This window comes from Euprymna scolopes, chromosome 23 (assembly GCF_053919585.1).
Source record: "Euprymna scolopes isolate OS-2025 chromosome 23, ASM5391958v1, whole genome shotgun sequence".
NCBI classification, from domain to species: domain Eukaryota; kingdom Metazoa; phylum Mollusca; class Cephalopoda; order Sepiida; family Sepiolidae; genus Euprymna; species Euprymna scolopes.
The window spans coordinates 121,763,890-121,783,812 of NC_136504.1; the positions used below are offsets into that span (position 1 = coordinate 121,763,890).

General features: G+C 35.8%; 1 protein-coding gene across 3 annotated transcripts in view; it reads left to right on the forward strand.

Annotated features, from left to right (window-relative positions):
• Positions 1–19,923, forward strand: part of LOC145246173 (uncharacterized) — a 422,674-nt gene that overhangs the window by 345,480 nt on the left and 57,271 nt on the right. For all 3 annotated transcript variants that reach the window (XR_013863104.1, XM_080108045.1, XM_080108046.1), the window contains 3 exons: positions 8,314–8,399; positions 10,421–10,547; positions 17,418–17,459. Coding sequence is in view for 2 of the 3 variants with exons in the window: in XM_080108045.1 (XP_079964171.1) it covers positions 8,314–8,399; positions 10,421–10,547; positions 17,418–17,459 (255 nt within the window). In the remaining variant the exon portion in view is untranslated. The remainder of the gene's footprint in view (positions 1–8,313; positions 8,400–10,420; positions 10,548–17,417; positions 17,460–19,923) is intronic.

A 19,923-nucleotide genomic window follows, 5' to 3' on the forward strand; every position in this document is an offset into this window, starting at 1 on the left:
GAGTAAAGATATTTTGCCATGGGGCATCTCTGATGAGCTCCCTGATGGCTTCCCAATCAGCCTTTTTGTAATACCTCGTTGTTTTGAGTAGTGGGTCTTCAGTTTTAGGGCGAGAATTTAGGCTGATTTCTACCAAACAAATTACATTGTTATGGTGACTGGACTTATGTATTTATGACATGAAAGTTTTATTTCTTTGGTGAAGATATTGGGTATGTGGCACTGTTAGAAACCAACCATTTGCATGAATGTAAATGCCAATTGTTTTTAAGGAAATATACACACACATACGCACGGACGCACGCACACACATACACACACGCATATATACACTAGTGTTGTGGTTGCAAGGTTGAACAATAATTAGTAAGGAAATACAATGAAGACGCAAACAACAAGATAACGAAATAATAAGTGTATTAAAGAAAATGTATATTTACAATATGTACAAATGACGGTGTCGAGTCAGAGAGTCTTGGTGGGAGGACATGTACGCTCTTCGGCGTCACTTCTGGTGGCATTTGAGTAAGACACCCCAAGGTCAACCTAGGCTTGCCATTTATAGTGTTATGTTATTCGCATATGCAAATAAGTGGTTGCCACCACAACACCCCCCTCCCAAGATTTGGAGTCACACAGATTTCAATATCTTTTTCTTTTTGGGTTTACCATTAATGGTTCATTCACTTTTCTTTTCCTATCTGATCTTCGGAGTTCAGGTGCATTTTGAGGCGGTTCCAAATTAAAAGATTCGTATATGATATCTATGGTGTCCTCCTCTTCGACTGTTGTCGTATGATCATCATCTTGGATATGACGTTTTTTTATCTGATTTAGGTGCCTTTTACAGTCCTCTGCTTGTTTCTGGAGGGTTAAATCTTGCTCAGATTCCAGCTTAGACAACACTCGTCTGCGTATTTCTGCATTTTTCGTGGAAACTAACCCTTGAGCGAAGATTAGACATTTAAAATCTTCTACCGTTAGTTCTGCAAGCTTAAAATTATCGCAGTTTTTATTGACAACTGATGCGTATGTCAAATAATCTTGGTTGTCCATCTTTCTTAGATTCATGCACAGCCATCTTTTATGAAAAAGAGATATATTTGGATTAAATAATTCTTTTAGTAATTTTACAGCTTCCATGAACTCTAATTCCGCAGTTTTTTAGGTAATATGTAATCTACGAATTTGCTGTGTTCTGATGTACCCAATTTTCTGAGTAAGAGGCTCACTTTCTGACTATTTGGCCAATTTTTACAGTCCAGTTGAAAAACATCCTCGTATCTTGTGTAGTATGCTTCAAAATTCTTCTCTTCCTCAGGCACATAATGAAATGTGTCCATGCTATTAAAAATAGTTGTATGAGAGAAATTAACACTGTCGACATTTTCTCGATTACTCTTTAGTAGTTCCAGTGTTTTAACAAAACGTTCATCTTGTCTTTCTTCATATTCCAATTGTAGTTTCTTATGCCTTTCTTTCTGTTCCAATTGCAGTTTTTTCTACTTTAATTGTGCCATTTTCTGCTTTTCTTCTTGTTCCTGCTGCCATTTCAATAATCTGTCCTCTCTCTTTTCCTCGCGGTCAGCCTGTGCCTGTATTTGTGTTTGCAAAAGCTCGTTTTGTGTAGCTTGTCTGCGTTCATCCCGCTCAGCCTGTGCTTGTAAAAATTGCATGAACATTTTTGATAAGTCTTCCATGTTTTTTTTTTGTTTTTTTAGTGTGTAGTTAATAAAAATATATTGTACCATGTACACTATACACCGGTTTGGGTTACAACAAAAAAGCAAATTGCTGTAAGCTCCTGTCTTCAATAATAATATCGCTGCTTGCAATAATATATTCTTTTTGCGAGTCACGCTGCAAAAAAAAAATAAAACAGGTTTATCTGGAATCACGAAATGGAATTGACTTTCCGTTTTTGGCACTTACTAATAAGTAACTCTTTCCACAAAATAAAAGTTTTTTTTTTATCGAGTCACAATTGAATAAATGTATGCAGTACATTTAGTTCTTTGAGGTTTTTTTCTCTAGTATTTTAGTAATTAAAATACCTCTTAAATTGAGATTACCTTTTTTCCCCGTGACGTTTTACTGTATTATCCGTTATTCAGTGACAACTTCAAGAAAAAAAATCCTTTCCTTGAATTTTAGTTTTAGCTGTGGTATTTCCTTTTAGTACCGACGTCAACCAAAACATTAATTAAAAAGTCCTTTAGTTGTTGTTTTGTTTACGGAGAACAGTAATTAGAATCCACTGGTGAACTTTTTCCGTGGGTTACTTCCTTGCTTTTCGTAATACGGGTCTGACCTGTCGTTTTTGCGACAGAACAAAGTTCGCTTTTCGTTTGCAAGTTGGTCCTTTAGTAAGATTTGTCGTGTAGCGACAAACAAAAATTCACTTTTACATTCGTTTGCAAGTCGGATTCCCAGAAAACGGCGTAAATTGTCGCTTTTGCCACGTTCGAGTTTTTTTTTCACTTGAGTTGAAACTTCTCTTTAGCGTAAAATCCGTTTGCTCGTCAAACACTTTGCATTCCTTAAAAAAAATGGTCAACCTTTGCGTTGTACTTTTTTTTTAAATAGTTCTTCGTCAAACTGTTATATTTGACGCTTCATATCTCGTCGCCAACTGTTGTGGTTGCAAGGTTGAACAATAATTAGTAAGGAAATACAATGAAGACGCAAACAACAAGATAACGCAATAATAAGTGTATTAAAGAAAAGGTATATTTACAATATGTACAAATGACGGTGTTTAGTCAGAGAGTCTTGGTGGGAGGACATGTACGCTCTTCGGCGTCACTTCTGGTGGCATTTGAGTAAGACACCCCAAGGCCAACCTAGGCTTGCCATTTATAGTGTTATGTTATTCGCATATGCAAATAAGTGGTTGCCACCACAACAACTAGCAAGGATGCTCGGCGTTGCTCGGTATTAAAAGTAACGTTAAATGTCGTAGAAAAAGAAATTTTTAAAAATGGATAGAACTGAGACGTGCTCATATGAATATTATGCTTTTTTTAACAGTCCATTTCTTGTAAGTAAAACAAAACAAATCCTCGCTGCGATCAAAACCAAAATCTATAGACAGTGAGATAAGTACTAAAATCATTAGACCAGCGTGACACAATTTGTAAAATGTGTTTTCAAACTACTTACTCTTAACATAAGTAATCTGTAGTGTGAACAATTCACGCATGCGCATTCATAAAACAGTTGACAAACGTAAAATCCGATAGCTCACATATATCAATATATTATATTTTGACCTCTTAGAAACCCATTTTCAGGATGAAAACAGATTAAAATATTTCCAACATAATTGAATACTTTATATACAAAGTCTCATGTATTTAGATAAAAAATTTGTGGAGTAAATAGGTTAATAAGTGTCCTCACATACACACCTCACTTTATATATCTATCTATCTATCTTCTATCTATATATCTATAAAAACAGAGATGTGTGTGCCACAGACGATTTCTGATTGGTTAATCCAATAATCACATCTCCTAAAAAAGTATAGTTCTTACGCTCTTAACTTTACCATAAAATATTTTGGTCTTATTTATTGTCCATCTTGGAAGGGTTTAATTTTTTTCTAACTTGCCATTTACAAATTACAAAAATACGAAACTTCACAATCCAACCTCCGACTCAACGTCCGCCATTCACACAACAAGAAAGCAAACGCAGGACAGATTATTAGTACTACTACTACTACTACTACAAACATTACAGCACGAAAACACGCGCACACACGCACACACACTCACGTCCACTACCGTCCTTGGCTACGTCACGTTGTTATGGCAACCAAGCCCGCTGACTAACACCCGATAAATATAAAGTAAATTTGATTTTCTTCATTTCTACGCAAATATTACGCAAATATAAATCATATAGAATATCTGTATGAATATAATTACACGTAATAGTTAAATAAAGATGATCATCGTATAAGAGAACCGAAAAAGAAACTAATAGGGAATTTGTATAAAGTTGTATTTTTTTTTTAAATAAATAGAAAAAAGGGGTGTTGATAAGACTATCGATACTTATACAGTTTAGTGACGACATTAAAAAATGGAAATATTGAAAAAAAATTTTATTGTACGTAACTGTTATAGACTGAAGTTCTCCGAAAAAAAATTTCACTTCATTTGATCAAGTAGTTTTGTTCTTACAGCGAAAAACAATTATTTATCACGACGACGTCAACGTGGCCATTTTGGAAATGTACCTAGCAGAATACCTCCATTTTAGGCCAAATTTCGCACTCTAGCCTTTTTTTTTCTCGCCATATTGAGATGCGCACAACACATCTGCAATTATTTTACGTTTTTTTTCTTTTTTTTTTTAAATCTGCAATTATTTTGCGTTTTTTTTTTTTTTAAATAAGAATACTATTGAATATGCAAAGAAATTGAAGAATGCAAAGAATTGAAGAATTTTTATACGAGATTATTTTCGAAACATGCTCAGTTGGACACGCATGGATCACTTCGAAACTTCGTTTATTTACTTCTGTTACAAATTAGAAAAAAAAAACACCCCAAAAATGGCATCTGTCTTCGCAATAAAAATAAAAACCTCATTCTGGTGGGGGAAAAAAGGGCTAGATTGGCCTAAAATGGAGGTATTCTGCTGTGTACGGCAGTTACCTGCCCTTGGGGAATTCCTGGGCCTGCAATAACATTTCCAAAATGGCCACGTTGACGTAGTCGTGATAAATCATTGTTTTTCGCTGTAAAAAAAAAAAAACTACTTGATCAAATGAAGTGAATTTTTTTTTCGGAGAACTTCAGTCTATAACAGTTACGTACAATAAAAATTTTTTTTCAATATTTCCATTTTTCAATGTCGTCACTAAACTGTATAAGTACCAGACTATCAATACACACAAAAAAATATAGATTTATTTTTGGGTAAAGTTCCCCCGGGTTTTCCTTTTACTTCAGTAAATAATGGTCTTTTGTTATATATATGGCGTACTATTATCCTTATATATATGATGTTTATGTTTATATATATATGTATAAGTGATAGTGTCTGTGTGTCTGTGTGCATTTCCCTACGCTAAAACTCTGTCAATTTTAAGCCTACAGATTCGAAATTTGATATACAGGGTACTGAGATTTGGGAAAATCGATGTGATAGGTTTTCGACAGAAATTTGGCGATTAAGTGGTCAATATTCAACAATTAGACCTTTGAGAACTCTACCAAACTCCTCCTACAATTTAAGGTCTGAACACGTGATATTTTATATATAGATTCCTTGGACATGGATCTAACTTATTAACTTTACTTGATCCCTAAACAATAAATGTTAAGAGGTCATAATAGGGGTCAAAGTTTTAAAAAATTGACCGTTTTTTTTTCCTCAGCATACACTTCAAAACACCTGGGCAACGCCGGGCACCGATTGCTAGTATATATATATATATATATATATATATATATATATATATATATATATATATATATATATATATATAGCAATTTTCTTTACTTGCTGTTTAAATACGTTATATTTAACTTAAGTTAAAGATTATATATGTGTGTGTGTGTGTGTGTGTGTGTGTGTGTGTGTGTGTGTGTGTGTGTGTGTGTGTGTGTGTGTGTGTGTAATCTTTAATTTAGGTTAAATAAAATATATTTATACAATAGGTAAAGCAAATTGCTTATTTAAAATGAATGAAAATTGTGAACCAAACACAATGTATTTAAAAATGTTAATTTCACTTAAGAATAAATTTACATTAAGAAAGAAAACGTACACTGTGGATTTGAGACCATTTTCGTATAGGTTTCCGCGTTCAAAATAGAACTTTAAATTTAGTACCGTGCTACTATTTAAGCAATAAGCAATGATAGCAGACAAACGTCCACGGTGTTTGTTGAGACCATTTTCAGTGGCAGAACTTAAAGGTTTTTTTTTCGTTATTGGAGTGAAATTCGAAAGTCGAAAAATCAATTTTCATGAAAAAAATAAATTGTATCTACTTACTCATGCCAATTTCAACGAAAAGCACTGATATTTGATTGTCGAGTATCCATTAGTCAAATATTACTGCATTGATAAATAAAATAAGAATTGTCAAGCTTTATTGAAAAAATATTTCGCCTATTTGTTTGGGACGAGTGACGTAAAATCAAGGAAAGTAACTTATAGTTTTAAATATTTCGAAAACTTCTGTGGATTCGGCTTAAGATTTTCAAAGTTTTCAGAAAATAAAGTACTTCCTCTGCTAATATTCGAATTCTTCTGCCCGTTTGTTTATTTTTTTTTATTGCAAAACTTTCAATTTTCACTAATTTTCTTTGAAAATTATTTTCAGTAATAATTAATTTTTTTCCTATTGTTTTCCGTAATTTTTTGATATGTTCATTACTACGACATGTCAATTAAGCAGATACCATTGTTATTTCTTGAAATTCTATATTTCGATTTTCAAATTACGTCCAAACAACGAATAATCACCCACATTTATTTCGCTCATCTTACGTTGTTAAGCTACCATATACAGTCTCAAAGATGTACTGTGCAATCATTGAAGCGTGTCAAGTTTTGCAGAGTATAACAAAAATCTAGCTAATCCAATTTTGAAGAATATCAACTAGCAGTCTAATGCACGTCATTTGACTGGTGATTGCTATGCTTCAAAATTAGATTTCGAAGGAACTTAGCCGAAAATCATTTGGAAAAATGTATGTCAATTTTCCTGTGTGTGAAAAATCGCAAACGACATGCAAAAATCAAAACTTGCTAAGTTTAAAGCGTAAAATCATTTTATGAAAAAAATGTTGTACTCGTGCATATGTCGAACTTGATTATCATAAATGTTTGTTATTTGATTTCATTGCTTTTCCTTGTTTTTATTGTAATTCGTGTCCCATGAATGCTGAGCGCTGGTCAAGTTGATCAACCACTTCGTGTCCGATGAATGCTGGTCAAGTTGATCAAACAATAAGATTTCGACTACATACGCGATTAGCTTATAAGAATCCAAGCAGACTGCTTTTCGTAAATTGGAAGTAAGGGAAAAATTGTTTTAGTTATTAATTTTAAATCATAGAGCAGCAGTTAATATTACTATGCAGAACATATTAGTAGATACGCCTCTGCAAGTCCTAAAGTACTGCCAACCGAACAAACTGATAGCATTTGAAATGAGGTGCAGGATTTAACCACAAAATAAACATGAAAAAGATAATGTGTGATAGGTTCGGAACATACCGGTATCGATTGGAGAATAAAACTCTAACCTTAAACCATAGCGCTAAACCTTAACCGCCCCCCCCACGTCAAAATGCGGAAAAAAACACGTTTCTACTTATTTACCCAAAAAATATGTATTTGTTTTGGGGTCTGACCTTTACTCCTGATCTAAAATGGAACACATACATTAATCCGTTGCCAAGGTCGCTGGAAAAATGGTGCAATCGTTCTATCGCTCCAGTAGATATCTCATTTCTGATGCAATTTCCTACCTGTATAAGAGCTAAGTACGTTCTAGGATGGAGTGCTGTTGCCACATCTGAGCAGGAAATGTTAGCAGCTACTTATCTTACCTTGACAGAGTTCAAAATAGACTTCGTAGCCCAGTATGGGATGCTCTTCTTTCTTCCCTGCAACCTCTTTCCAACAGAAGAGTCGTTGTGAGCCTGTATCTACTTTATCGTTATTTTCATAGCAAGTGCTCGTCTGAGCTAAAATCTATGTCCCCTTGCCAAAATTTAACGAAAAACACTCGTTTATCTGAAGCTACTATCAATAATTTCTCCCTAATTTTTATCTGCGCCTAAACCTAAACGTCGATTCAATGAACAAAGGTATTTCTTAGATCTGCACACCTGTGGAACTGTCTTCCATTTGCCTGCTTTCCAGCTGACTATAATATGGGTGTCTTCAAGTCCAATGTAGACAAGTTCTTGATGAGCAGTCCCCTTAAGTAATTTAATTTACCAAATTTCCACTACTAACGGTTAGTACAATATTGCCCCATTGATTATCGTACATTCATTAAACCTTGCCCTCGAGTTCCTTCTGTGCCTTGATAAGTGGTTACTCCGTTGTACAAAAAGATAGTTATAGGTTATTTTTATAGTTTATTTTATTTCTTTTCCATTTTTAATCGTAGTTAATATCCGATGAATGTTGGGATTTTCTTTGTCGTAGTGTGTTTTTTTTTTTAAGATTTGCAAAAAAAATCCTGTTAGTAATATGCATTTGTACCGAAAAAAATATATATATATATTTTGCGAAACACTGTTTTATTAAGGTTGTTTTTTGTTAATTTTTAGGCTAATATCGTGTGTGTGATATTCATCGTAAAGGCGCTTCTCTCGTCATATTGCATGTTGCGGAAAAGTGTAAAAGATCGACTAAGGTAAGTCGTTATAGAACAGTTGGCATAACTACCCCATCCCAGTCCAATCAATTTGTTAGTTCGCCATAATTACGCATGCGCCAAATAAATGGTAGGTAATTCATCCGATTAGACCGTTTTATTATCTCTGATCAGGAAATTTTGTTTTTTGGTCGAATATGTTTGTTGGTTTGTTTGTTGTATAGCCTACGTCAACACTGCTTGGTCAAACTATCAACCATAGTTTACTTTAGAACTGATTTGGATTTTGGATATCTAAGTCATAGGCCAAGGTCACGGAAATGGTAAAGGTCACACTTTGGATGATAAGTTCGGGCTTACTACATTGTTTATAATTTAACTAGTGATGGGACGATTCAATACTTTTTTCGATTCCGATATAATTATCGATTCTGATTCTGATTCTGATTCTTTATAAATCTCTAAATATTTATCTTTAAAGTTTTTATTTTTTCCGATTACCGTAAAAACATATTTTCAACAGGTATATATTTTTTTACATGTAAAAACACACTTGTTAGTGTGACCTATAGATTTTAGTATTATTAATTGTTTAAAATCAATGAAAATGAATTATTACTACCAGCGGTGGAGGTTTTGTTTAAAAGAAAATCAATTTAAAAAAGATAATTAAAGAAATCGTGTTTTCCCCGATGCGGATACTGCTTCAAATACCGAAAAAGTTCCGATTTTTCCGATTCCGGTTCCGATTTCGATTAATCGTTCCGACACAGATTTTACCTAATGACATCCCATTTCGTGTATGCATTTGGCATTGGACTTTGATCTTGAAAAATCGGTTTATTTTGACGGATTTCAGTTTCTGATTTTTCCAAATTTGATTTGATAAAATTAGCCATCATGCAAAGCTTTAGTTGAATGAGATTAATAGTTTAAACTTCGAAAATATGGAGAAATAAAACCCAAATTTCGTTGGCTCATCTTACGTTGTTTATCCGATCTATGCAGTCTTACAGATCTGCTATGCAACTATTGCAGCTTGAAAACTCTTGAAGAGTACAACGAAAATGTGTAAATGTAAAAAAAATTGGCATATGACAACATGCAATAAAGATACATTAAGAAGAAAAAGAAGAGAAAGAAAAGGAATAAGATAAAGAAGAAGAAAAATAAGAAACATTTAATTAAAATTAAATACATAAATAGAAAAAAGAAATAATATGAAAAGAAAAAAGTAAAAAGAAAAAAGAAGGGAAAAGAAAAAACTTAAACAGAAAAAAAAAATAGAAAAATAAAGAGAAAAAGAAAATGAAGAAAAAAGAAAAGAAAATTTGATGCCGTATCCCGAAGTTCTGTATTTTAATCTGATCAATTAAGATTTAATGTTGACTAACAATGTTTTGGCTAGAATTGTTGTACGCTGTTTATCGTGGTAGAGGAAACGTTCTTCGCTACAAGTTTTTTGGTGTACTCCGGCCCGGTAAACCGGTAATATGGGGAATTTTTAAATAACTACAAAAATAAAAAGTATTTTTTAATCATACAGTTTATTAAAAAGACATACGATGCCTTCAATAAACAAAGAATTACAACGCCCTGATCTGGGTAAATCAAATACTTTTTTAACAACTCTATCTAATTTAGTATTACACTTTTAACACGATATAAGCCTCTGTGTTTTCGTTTGTTTTTGTTTTTGTTTTTTTTTGTTTTTTGTATGCTTATTATTAGGGCTATGGCAGCAGCATACTCTTTTCTTTGTTTTGATTGTCAGGTATATATCCATTGATATCTTATAGGTGTTTACGTAGAGTGATATGATCCTAGGCTGATTGACTGTGTCTAACTGTGTCGGATATATACTCGAGAGTAATAATTATGAAATAATATACTGTTGTCATAGCTCTTCTTATTATACTACTAACTTAATAATACTAACACTGTCTAAGATTTTTATAGTGAATAGGAATAATCCCACAGACACCTTTATTTTTGAACGCTCCTCATAAAATTTGATTTTTTACCTGTCCACATGGGCATTTATTTTCTTTCTCTTTCAGGACTGGTGCTCGTGCGATTGGAATTTTAACGCCATTATTAGGATTCACCTGGCTGTTTGGTATATTGGCAGTAAATGAAGAGTTGGTGGTGTTTGAGTATATTTTTACTATTTCCAGTTCATTGCAGGTAAATTACGTTACAATTATAATTTGATATTATTGACTCTGTTACATAACAGGTGTCATATCGAGGCCATGGGATGAGAAAGTGACACAAGGTCGAACTTGAATATCATATGATTTATGGCGAAGTTCTGACCACTTCTCTCTTTGTCTCTATCTATCACTATATATAATAATCATAAAACAATATTAACAATGTTTATATCTACGATACCAGTGTTTCGCGCTCATGCAATTATCAGTGTATGAAGTAATAATTACTGCTGCATGAGAGATTCAAATAAAATCAAGTCACCATTGACGTCATAGGGTAGCGTGTGTCCTACAGTCAATCAGCAAACAAACACATGAATGGAATGAAATAAAGTATTTATAAATGCCACTTCAGTGAGTCGTCAACGTTAAAAATCAGACAGAGTTTCAATAAACACACACACACACACACACACACACACACACACACACACACATATATATATATATATATATATATATATATATATATATATATATATATATATATATATGAGCCCAAACAGAGTAAATGTTTCTAGCGGATCCCTTTTAGAAATAGAAATGACAGTACACGAGTGTGACCGCATTAGTAAGACGATCTCTCTCTCTCTCTCTCTCTCTCTCTCTTTCTCTCTATCTATCTATCTATTTCTCTCTCTCTCTCTTTATATATATATATATATGCAGTCCTAATCAAAATCATAAGACCACTTAAGAAATTAAGCGTTTACGCATATTATCGAATTTTTAATCAAACAAATGGTTGAAACCATTGCCAAAAGGGAAAATATGATGGAAAAAATGAAATCTGCTTCATTCGAAACCTTAACCCTGATCTAATAATTATTTTTTTAAAAACAAACATTTTCACCTGGTCAAAATGATAAGACCACTTTAATAAAATCGGCTAGTTTTGAAAAAATGAATACGAAAAGTTTTCTATGTTACTAAAAGCAACTTGTTAGTGGATAAAAAACATCTTACTAAATTATAACTCGCAAAAGGGAAACCATTATCAGAGTTTGAGAGAGGAAGGATCTTTGAGCTTAATAGAGGTGGACTCTCCCATAGATCCATTGCAAACGAAGTGAATCGTAGCAAAACGGTCATCACAAGTTTTTTTAAGAAATCCAGATCCATATGGGCACAAAAAGAGTCCAGGTCGACCAAAAAAAAATAACCCCATCACTGGAGCGCCGTATGAGAAGAAGTTTTTAAAAAACTCCAGTATGAGCTCAAGTCGATTGAAAAGCCAAACAGCAGCAGAATGTAGTCCTAAAACCATCAGAAGGCACTGAAAATGGAGGGTTTCAATAATTTAAAGCGACTGCAGAAACCACGTCTTCTTGAACAGCACAAAACTAACCGACTTAAATATGCCGCCAAATATCAGACTTGGGATGAAGAGAAGTGGGAAAATGTAATTTTTCCGATGAGAAAAAGTTTAATCTAGTTGGTCCAGATGGATTTCAACACTATTGGCATGATAAAAATTTGCCCAAAGACACTTTTTCAACTCGGCATAGAGGAGGAGGGTCTTTAAGGATCTGGGGTGTTTTCTCGTAAGCTGGAAAATGCTTCTATCAGGATTGAAAGTCCACGTCTGTGTGGAAAAAATTGGATTTTCCAGCAAGACAACGCTGCGATACACACTTCTCGACAAGCACGTGAATACTTTTCTTCAAATGGTATAGAATTGTTAGATCATTCAGCATGTTCTCCGGACCTCAATCCCATTGAAAATTTTTGGGAATGGATGGCAAAAGAAGTGTTCAAGGATGGAACTCAGTATGATTCGATAAAGGAACTTTCTGATTCAGTTTTCAGTACATGGGATAAAATTCGTTCGCAACTGATAAAAAAATTAGTCGCAAGCATGCCGAAGAGAATTTTTGAAGTAATTCGTAATAATGTAGGCTATACTAAATACTGAGACCCTTTTTAGTAATTTGTAATTGCCTTTTGTTGAATGAATTATCAGTGGTCTTATCATTTTGACCAGGTGAAAATGTTTGTTTTTTAAAAAATAATTATTAGATCAGCGTTAATGTTTCGAATGAAGCAGATTTCATTTTTTTTCCATCATATTTTCCCTTTTGGCAATGGTTTCAACCATTTGTTTGATTAAAAGTTCGATAATATACGTAAACGCTTACTTTCTTAAGTAGTCTTATGATTTTGACCAGGACTGTATATCAAGGATTGGTGTGGCGTGTGTTAAGAGCACACAAATGCTCTAGCGTCATATATACGTTCTTCCAATCTAATCATCCCCACGTGCACATCGTGAGTTCTGCCACGCTCACGGGGCTCTGGTGAATTGCGAGTGTTCAGCACCAGAAAACTGAATCTCCAATCCTTGTGGGATAAGGTTTTCGAACCAAATGTTAAGGGTGAGGTAACCCTGATAGAAATCTCCAGAGGAGCTTAGGCCCTGTTGACTGCGATATTCATGACCCACCGGCGTGTGGACCATGCTCTGGTGCCCAGCTATCTAAGTCCCAGTCAAAGGTAAATGACATTAGCGGGGTAGAAGGAGCTCCTGTAAGCCGTGGTGGAGGCAATCCTTTTAGGAGAGGAGAACTCTTACGGAGAATCTGCGGTCAAAGTAATTACTAGTCATCTTGTAATGGCTTGTCACTGGGTTATTGTTGCTGTGACTTAGAGAGTGTCACTCGTGTCGTACAAGCGCTTGTCACTTTAATACAACGATGTACAGATGTTACTTGAGATCTATCTTTTATCTTTTATCTTTTTCTATCTTATCTTTATCTGTCGTTTATTTCTATTGCAAGTTCTATGGCGATGAACGAGTGGCAATGTGTACAAACTTGACAAGTTGGGGGTATACAGTCACAAATCTGTACAGAGGTGACAGGAACCCTATCTTAACATCGTTGCTGTGCCTTCACGTGACAGAGGCCAACTCCGGTGGAGGTTCCTGTGACTAGGCGGCCTTATTCAGGGAGAGCACTCCTTACCCAATGTCTTGGGAAAGTGCTAGAAAAGGTGCACTAAATATTGTCGGTCATACTATCACTGGTTAGTTTCCTGCGGCTAACGGTAGTGCATGTAAGCAGGAAGAAAACACAAATGTATCTCCAAAATGGAGTAAAACTCAATTTATGCAGTTGGAATGTACGCACTCTTCTTGATAAAGCATCATCCAACCGTCCAGAGCGCAGGACAGTGCTCGTTACTGCAGAGCTACGGAGACGGGATATAGATATTGCTGCTCTGTCAGAGACCCGTCTCTCTGGAGAAGAACAAATGACATAGGTATCATCAGGCTACACTCTCTTCTGGATTGGTAAACCGGAGGGTATCCGTAGAAATAGTGGAGTCGGTTTTGCGATTAAAACATCCTTGGTTGATACTATGGAATTTCTTTCCAGTATCTGTGATCGCATCATAAAACTTCGTGTTCCTCTCTCATATAACAGATTCATCACTATTCTTTCGGCCTATACACCAACCCTTCAAGCGAACGAAGATGACATTTTGTGTTTCTATGAGTCTCTGCGCTCTGTTGTTGCATGTACACCAATTAATGAAAAACCTGTTATTCTTGGTGATTTTAATGTCTGTATTGGGAAAGACTACGAGACCTGGAGTCGTCTTGGCCGCTATGGTATCGGTACCATGAATACTACTGGACTTAAGCTACTAGAGCTGTGTTCAGAATTTAATCTTGCTAGCTGTAACACTTTTTTTCGCCGTAAACTGAACCACAAAGATACTTGGATACACCCACGTTCAAAACATGGCCACCTAATTGACTTCATCATAACTCGAAAACGCCACCTTCGGGATGCATATACTCTTGGTGTCATGCGCAGTGCTGAATGTGACACCGATCACAAGTTCGTGAGAGGAAAGTTTAATTTACAATTCCGTAAGAAAGTTCGTCACAGTGGTGTTAAGGTGCCTACCCATATTGATGTCGCCAAGTTAAAGTTGCCTGAAGTTCAAAAGAGTATGACGGAAAAGCTCGATAATCTTGAATTTGATGGTACATTGGTGAATTTTAAAACTCAGGTTTATTCTGCTGATGCTGAAGGTCTTGGCTTCAAGAGGGATAATAACAAGGACTGGTTTGACGACAACAATCTTGAAATTAATCAGTTGCTGATGAATAAACAGATAATTTATGAATCTTTACTTCGTGAAGATCATTCTGATCATACAACTAATTTGCGACAATACAAAGCCACATTGCAACGTGAGCTAAGAAAAATGAAAAACCAATGGTGGATGAATATAATGGAGCAGATCCAAAATGCGTTTGACACTTTTATGGACTCTTGCACCAAGTATTTGGTTCTCCCACCTCTTCAATATCTCCCCTGATGTCGAAACATTGTTCTATTGTCATTAAGGATCCAGAAAATATCTTGAAAAGATGGCAAGAGCACTTTACTGATGTTTTGCACAATCCCTAAGCAGTATATGCTGATGCAATTGATAGCCTATTACAATGTGATATCATATTCAGAATAGATCGTTTGCCTAATCTGGTTGAGGTGCAGTTGGCTATCGCACAAATCAGCAGTTGCAAGGCACCTTGTTTGGATGGTGTTCCGGTGAAACTTCTTAGGATCGGAGGTGTGAATATTGCTAATGCTATCCTTGGTTTTGTTAAGGAAATCTAGGAAGGTGATCCTGCTCCTGTTCCACAGGACTGGATTGATGGTGTCTTGGTAACCCTGTTTAAAAGAAAGGGACAGAAGTATGCGTGTGACCACTACCGTGGGATTATGCTTTTGGAAGCTGCTGGAAAAGTTCTCGCACGACTTCTATTAAACAGGTTTCTGGAGGACGTTTGTCCTAATGCTTCCAGAGTCACAAAGTGACTTTAGGTCTGACAGAGGAACTATGGATATACTTTTTTCAGTTCGGCAAGTCCAGGAGAAATGCATTGAACTACAGATACCACTGTACCAAGTGTTTTTGGATCTAACCAAAGCATTTGACACCGTTAACAGGGATGCTCTCTGGTTAATCTTAGAGAATGTAGGGTGTCCTCCAACCTTTGTTAGAATATTCAGGTAACTGCTCAGGGACATTAAAGCTCGAGTCTCGTTTGACGGAAGATTGTCTGATGAAATCCCAGTTGACAATGGTGTCAAACAAGGTGATATTCCTGCCCCTACTCTTTTCTCTATATATTTTGCTGCTCTACTTGCTCATGCGTTTCAAGATTGCGATAGGAGTGTCATGTTAAAGTTTCGAACCAAAGGTCACATTTTTAATCTTAGAAGATTTAATGCCAGAACCAAGCGGCATCATGTCTTGGTCAAGGAGTTACTGTATGCAGACGATGCTGTGTTTTGTCGCACACTGAGACTGATATGCAGCACATAATGGATAGTTTTGCTGACTCCTGCACTGCCTTTGGTCTGAGGATCAGTCTGTCTAAAACAAAGGTGAGGTTCACTCCTGCACCGGACCAGTATACGTGGAGCCGAAAATCATGGTATGTGGTGCTAGACTGGGAGTGTTTGATTCATTTGTGTAACTTGGTAGTTCTCTGTCGAGGGATAGCTGTCACGACACTGAAATCCACAGGCGAATTCAGAAGGCATCTGTAGCTTTTGAAAGGTTGGAGAAGAGAGCGTTGTCTGATCGTGGCATCACAGACAAGACTAATATCTGCGTTTACAAGACCTGTGTGCTAACCACACTGTTGTATTCATCAGAGACATGGACATTGCATCAAAGGTACATTAAATGGCTTGAACGATTTCACCAAAAATGCTTGAGACGCAGCAAACATCAAGTGGCAAGCACAAGTACCCGATACTGAAGTCCTTGTGAGAGCATGTTGGTCTAGCGTTGAAGCCCTTGTAAATCAAATCTCACATGCGTTGGGTGGGCCACTTGGTTCGAATGAAAGATTGTAGGCTGCCAAAACAATTTTTACAGGGAGCTGGAAAATGGCAAGCGCCCTCAACACAAGCCTAGGAAGAGGTTCAGGAACTCTACAAAGAATAATTTGAAAGTTTACAAATCGACATCATCGACACATGGGAAGAACTTACTCTGCAAAAGCCGAAGTGGAGAAAGCTTGTACGTGAAAGTTGTGATGCTCTAGAGAAAAGAAAGCAGGCCCACAGCAATCTGAAGCGAGAGTTTGGCAAAGGTTTAATTGATGGTCTTAACCATGACACACAGAGCTAGAAATGCGACACTTGTGAACGAGTGCTTTTGTTAAAAGCTGGCTACGTCAACCACCTGAAATCGCACAAAACTCCTGTTCAGGTCAACTTTGCACCCATTAGTCCGAACCAAACTATCTGTTTAACATGCAGCAAAGTTTGCAAGTCTAATGCTGGTTTAAGGAGACATGTGATTATTCATAGGAATACCCTTCAAGCTTCCAGAGGAAGTCAACTCGATGGAAATTGCTCAATTTGTATGTCACATCTGCTTCAAGATGTGCAAATCTGCGGCGGGAATGCAGTCATCTGATATAGCATGGACGACAAGATTGGAAGAACTCAATGTGACGGCGTTCATGCAGTAAAAATACAGAATTTTTAAACAGAACGTTATTATTTGAAACAAGAAATACAAGAGATGTTTAAAAAATCTCCTTAATTCATGAATGTTCAATGCATGGTTCATCTTGTGTCGCTTTTAGTCATGATAAAAGGCTCCTATCGTTAATGGGATTTGTACACAACTGGCCAGCTAGTTGATGGTCTGAAACAAGAAAAGAAAACTAGTTTTTATCAAACGGAAATGGAATCAAGTCTTCATTTCTATGCCGACAATTTTATCGTTCTATCCTGTACAATTAATGTTTGCAGTCACTTCGAAATATGTAAATTACAATTAATTTTTAATTTTTTTGCAGGGTCTTTTCATTTTCATCACGTATTGCATATTTAACAAACAGGTAAGTTTCTTTATTTTGAATGATCGTTTTTTCATTTCTATCCCATCTGCATTTTCATCACTATAATCTCCTTGACTTAAGTCGCTTGGTCGTGGATTTAAGACCATAAAAGAGATTGCAATCACCACTGGCAGTATTTGTGATCTCTACTTGGCTGGCAACTTCTTGTTTTCCATCTGTAGAAGCAAGGAGAGAACTTGAATGCTTAGAAGACACTATCCTCGAGTTTCTATGGTGTTTCTGTTCAAGGATTTGTCAGGATACTCTGTCATGGAGATAATTTTCCCTACAAGTAAACCCCGACTAAATATTAAAGATCGAATAATATTCACTGCTCAAATAAGATCTCCTCGATATGCTGGACCCATATTGGATTTTTACGAGGAAGGATACAATTTCTCAAAGTAATGTTGTCTTAAGTGACAGCACGAAGCTGGATATTCTACCAGACTACAGGAATTCTTATACTGGAATCTAAACATTGTAGCTTTTAATGAACTAACGTGAGAGAACTTGAATGTCGATTAGATATTATCCTTGATTGTCTAAGGTATCTCTGTACAGGGGCTTGTGAGGTCACCCTGACATGCAGATATTTTCCTTACAAGTAAACTCTGACTAAATATTTAAAATCAAATAATATTTGAGGCCCAAATAAGATCTCCTCAGAATAATTAGCTCAGGAATAGTGTACATTTTCCAATTGATGTTACCTCAAGTAACAAAACGAAGCTGGATAATTCACTAGACTAGATGAATTATTGTGCTGGGGTCCAGGAAGACCAAGAAATTACAACAAAGATATACTAAAACATGTTTAAATTGTTAATTGAGGGGATGAAAAATGTGTTCTTAATTTCTTTACTTACTCAGTGTTTGAGATGTAACGGAGAGATTTAGTAAAAATATAAAGATCAATTGTTAGCTTTACAGAAAGGGGCTTTTTGATTTTTGAAAATTTCGACTGAAGTGAAATGAAACCGGGGCAATGCTACTGATGAAATGTAAGGTGTTCACGTTGGTAACAGGTGGGATAGCCCAGGTCCAAAGAGTTACATTCCTGGGATGAAATGCACCTAACATTGATGTTTTTGTTTTTCTACTTCGATTTGCAAAACTTTATGTTCTGCAAAATCAAAAACAAAAACAACAGCCCACCTTTTTCCCCCTTTCCCTTCTTTTCTTTTCTCGTTTCTCTTTCTGTCTCCTCCAGTACCTGGCTGGTTTCCCAACTTAATTTTCAAAACTCATCCATGTTCTGCAGGGTAGGAAACAATAACGATAAAATCCACTATTAAACAACCAAACCAAACCAAACCAGACATTACAAATACACTTTGTATCTTGACGATACAAAGAGCTTTAAGAATAAAAAACTTTTGTAAAATATCTTAATGCAACATGAATACTATTTCCAAAGTAGGTGGATTTGGCATTAAATAACCCGAAAAGGGTTGATATGCCGTATAACTAAACAACCAAAGAGTTACATTTTAGTGTGAGTGTATGTTGAAAACGCACTGTTCCTGGTTACACTAAAGTAAACGACATTAGTGCGATTCTCATGCGACGTTCGAGAGCTCGTAATATAAGAGGTCCGCTTAGCTTCCTGGTCCTGCGATAGAATAAGCAGCTTTTACTAAATGATCATATATTTACGGCAATGGAAGTGTGAGTTCAGAGTTTTCATTTTCTTATGTCAACCATCCTTAGCTGACGAACTCTATCTATCGAAAGCGTTTGCTTTATGCCGCCAGGTAACTCGCGTCCACCTCTTCCATCATCAGTAATAGAAATTTCAACAAGCTTATAGGAAACTCATACAAGCCGGCTGAAAATTAGAATTTGTTGTCTTAGGTTGCTGGAGAAGCGCGCCGTGATGTGTAATTAAAGATACTCATCTGTCCCCAGTGTGATTTGGGAGTAAGAAAAAGTTAATATTTTTTTTATGTAACAATTTGAAAACTTGTTTAAATATTTGACTCAGCAGTCGAGGTAAATAGCGTACGATTCTTATTACTTTAAGGTATAAGCAAAGTTGGTCGGTAAAGTAAAATCGCCTTTCGGTACTTGTACAGAATTTAAACCCGGCGTAACTAAGCGTCCGCTCGGCTTTGCTCGGAACATGACGTCATACGCTCGGGCTTGACTGTAATCTGAAGCAAGACCCCGATCAATGCGCAGCAAAGAAGCAGACGATCTTTAGGGGAAATGTTAGAAAAATAATCAACTCGACCAGCCGGGATCTTCTCGATAGTTATCTTTTTGAGTTTATGTGAAGACAGAAATTTGATAATGATCCGTTTGTCTTTATCTTTAACCATATATCGGAAAGGTTGGCGAAGTTTCTTCCATATCCGTTGTCTCTTCTCGCCTCATTTTAACATCGTCTGATGCGACCGCAGAAAAGTCTACCTAATACTAAAGGAAAATCCAGGCTGTCTTAATTTAATTTTTTAAAATC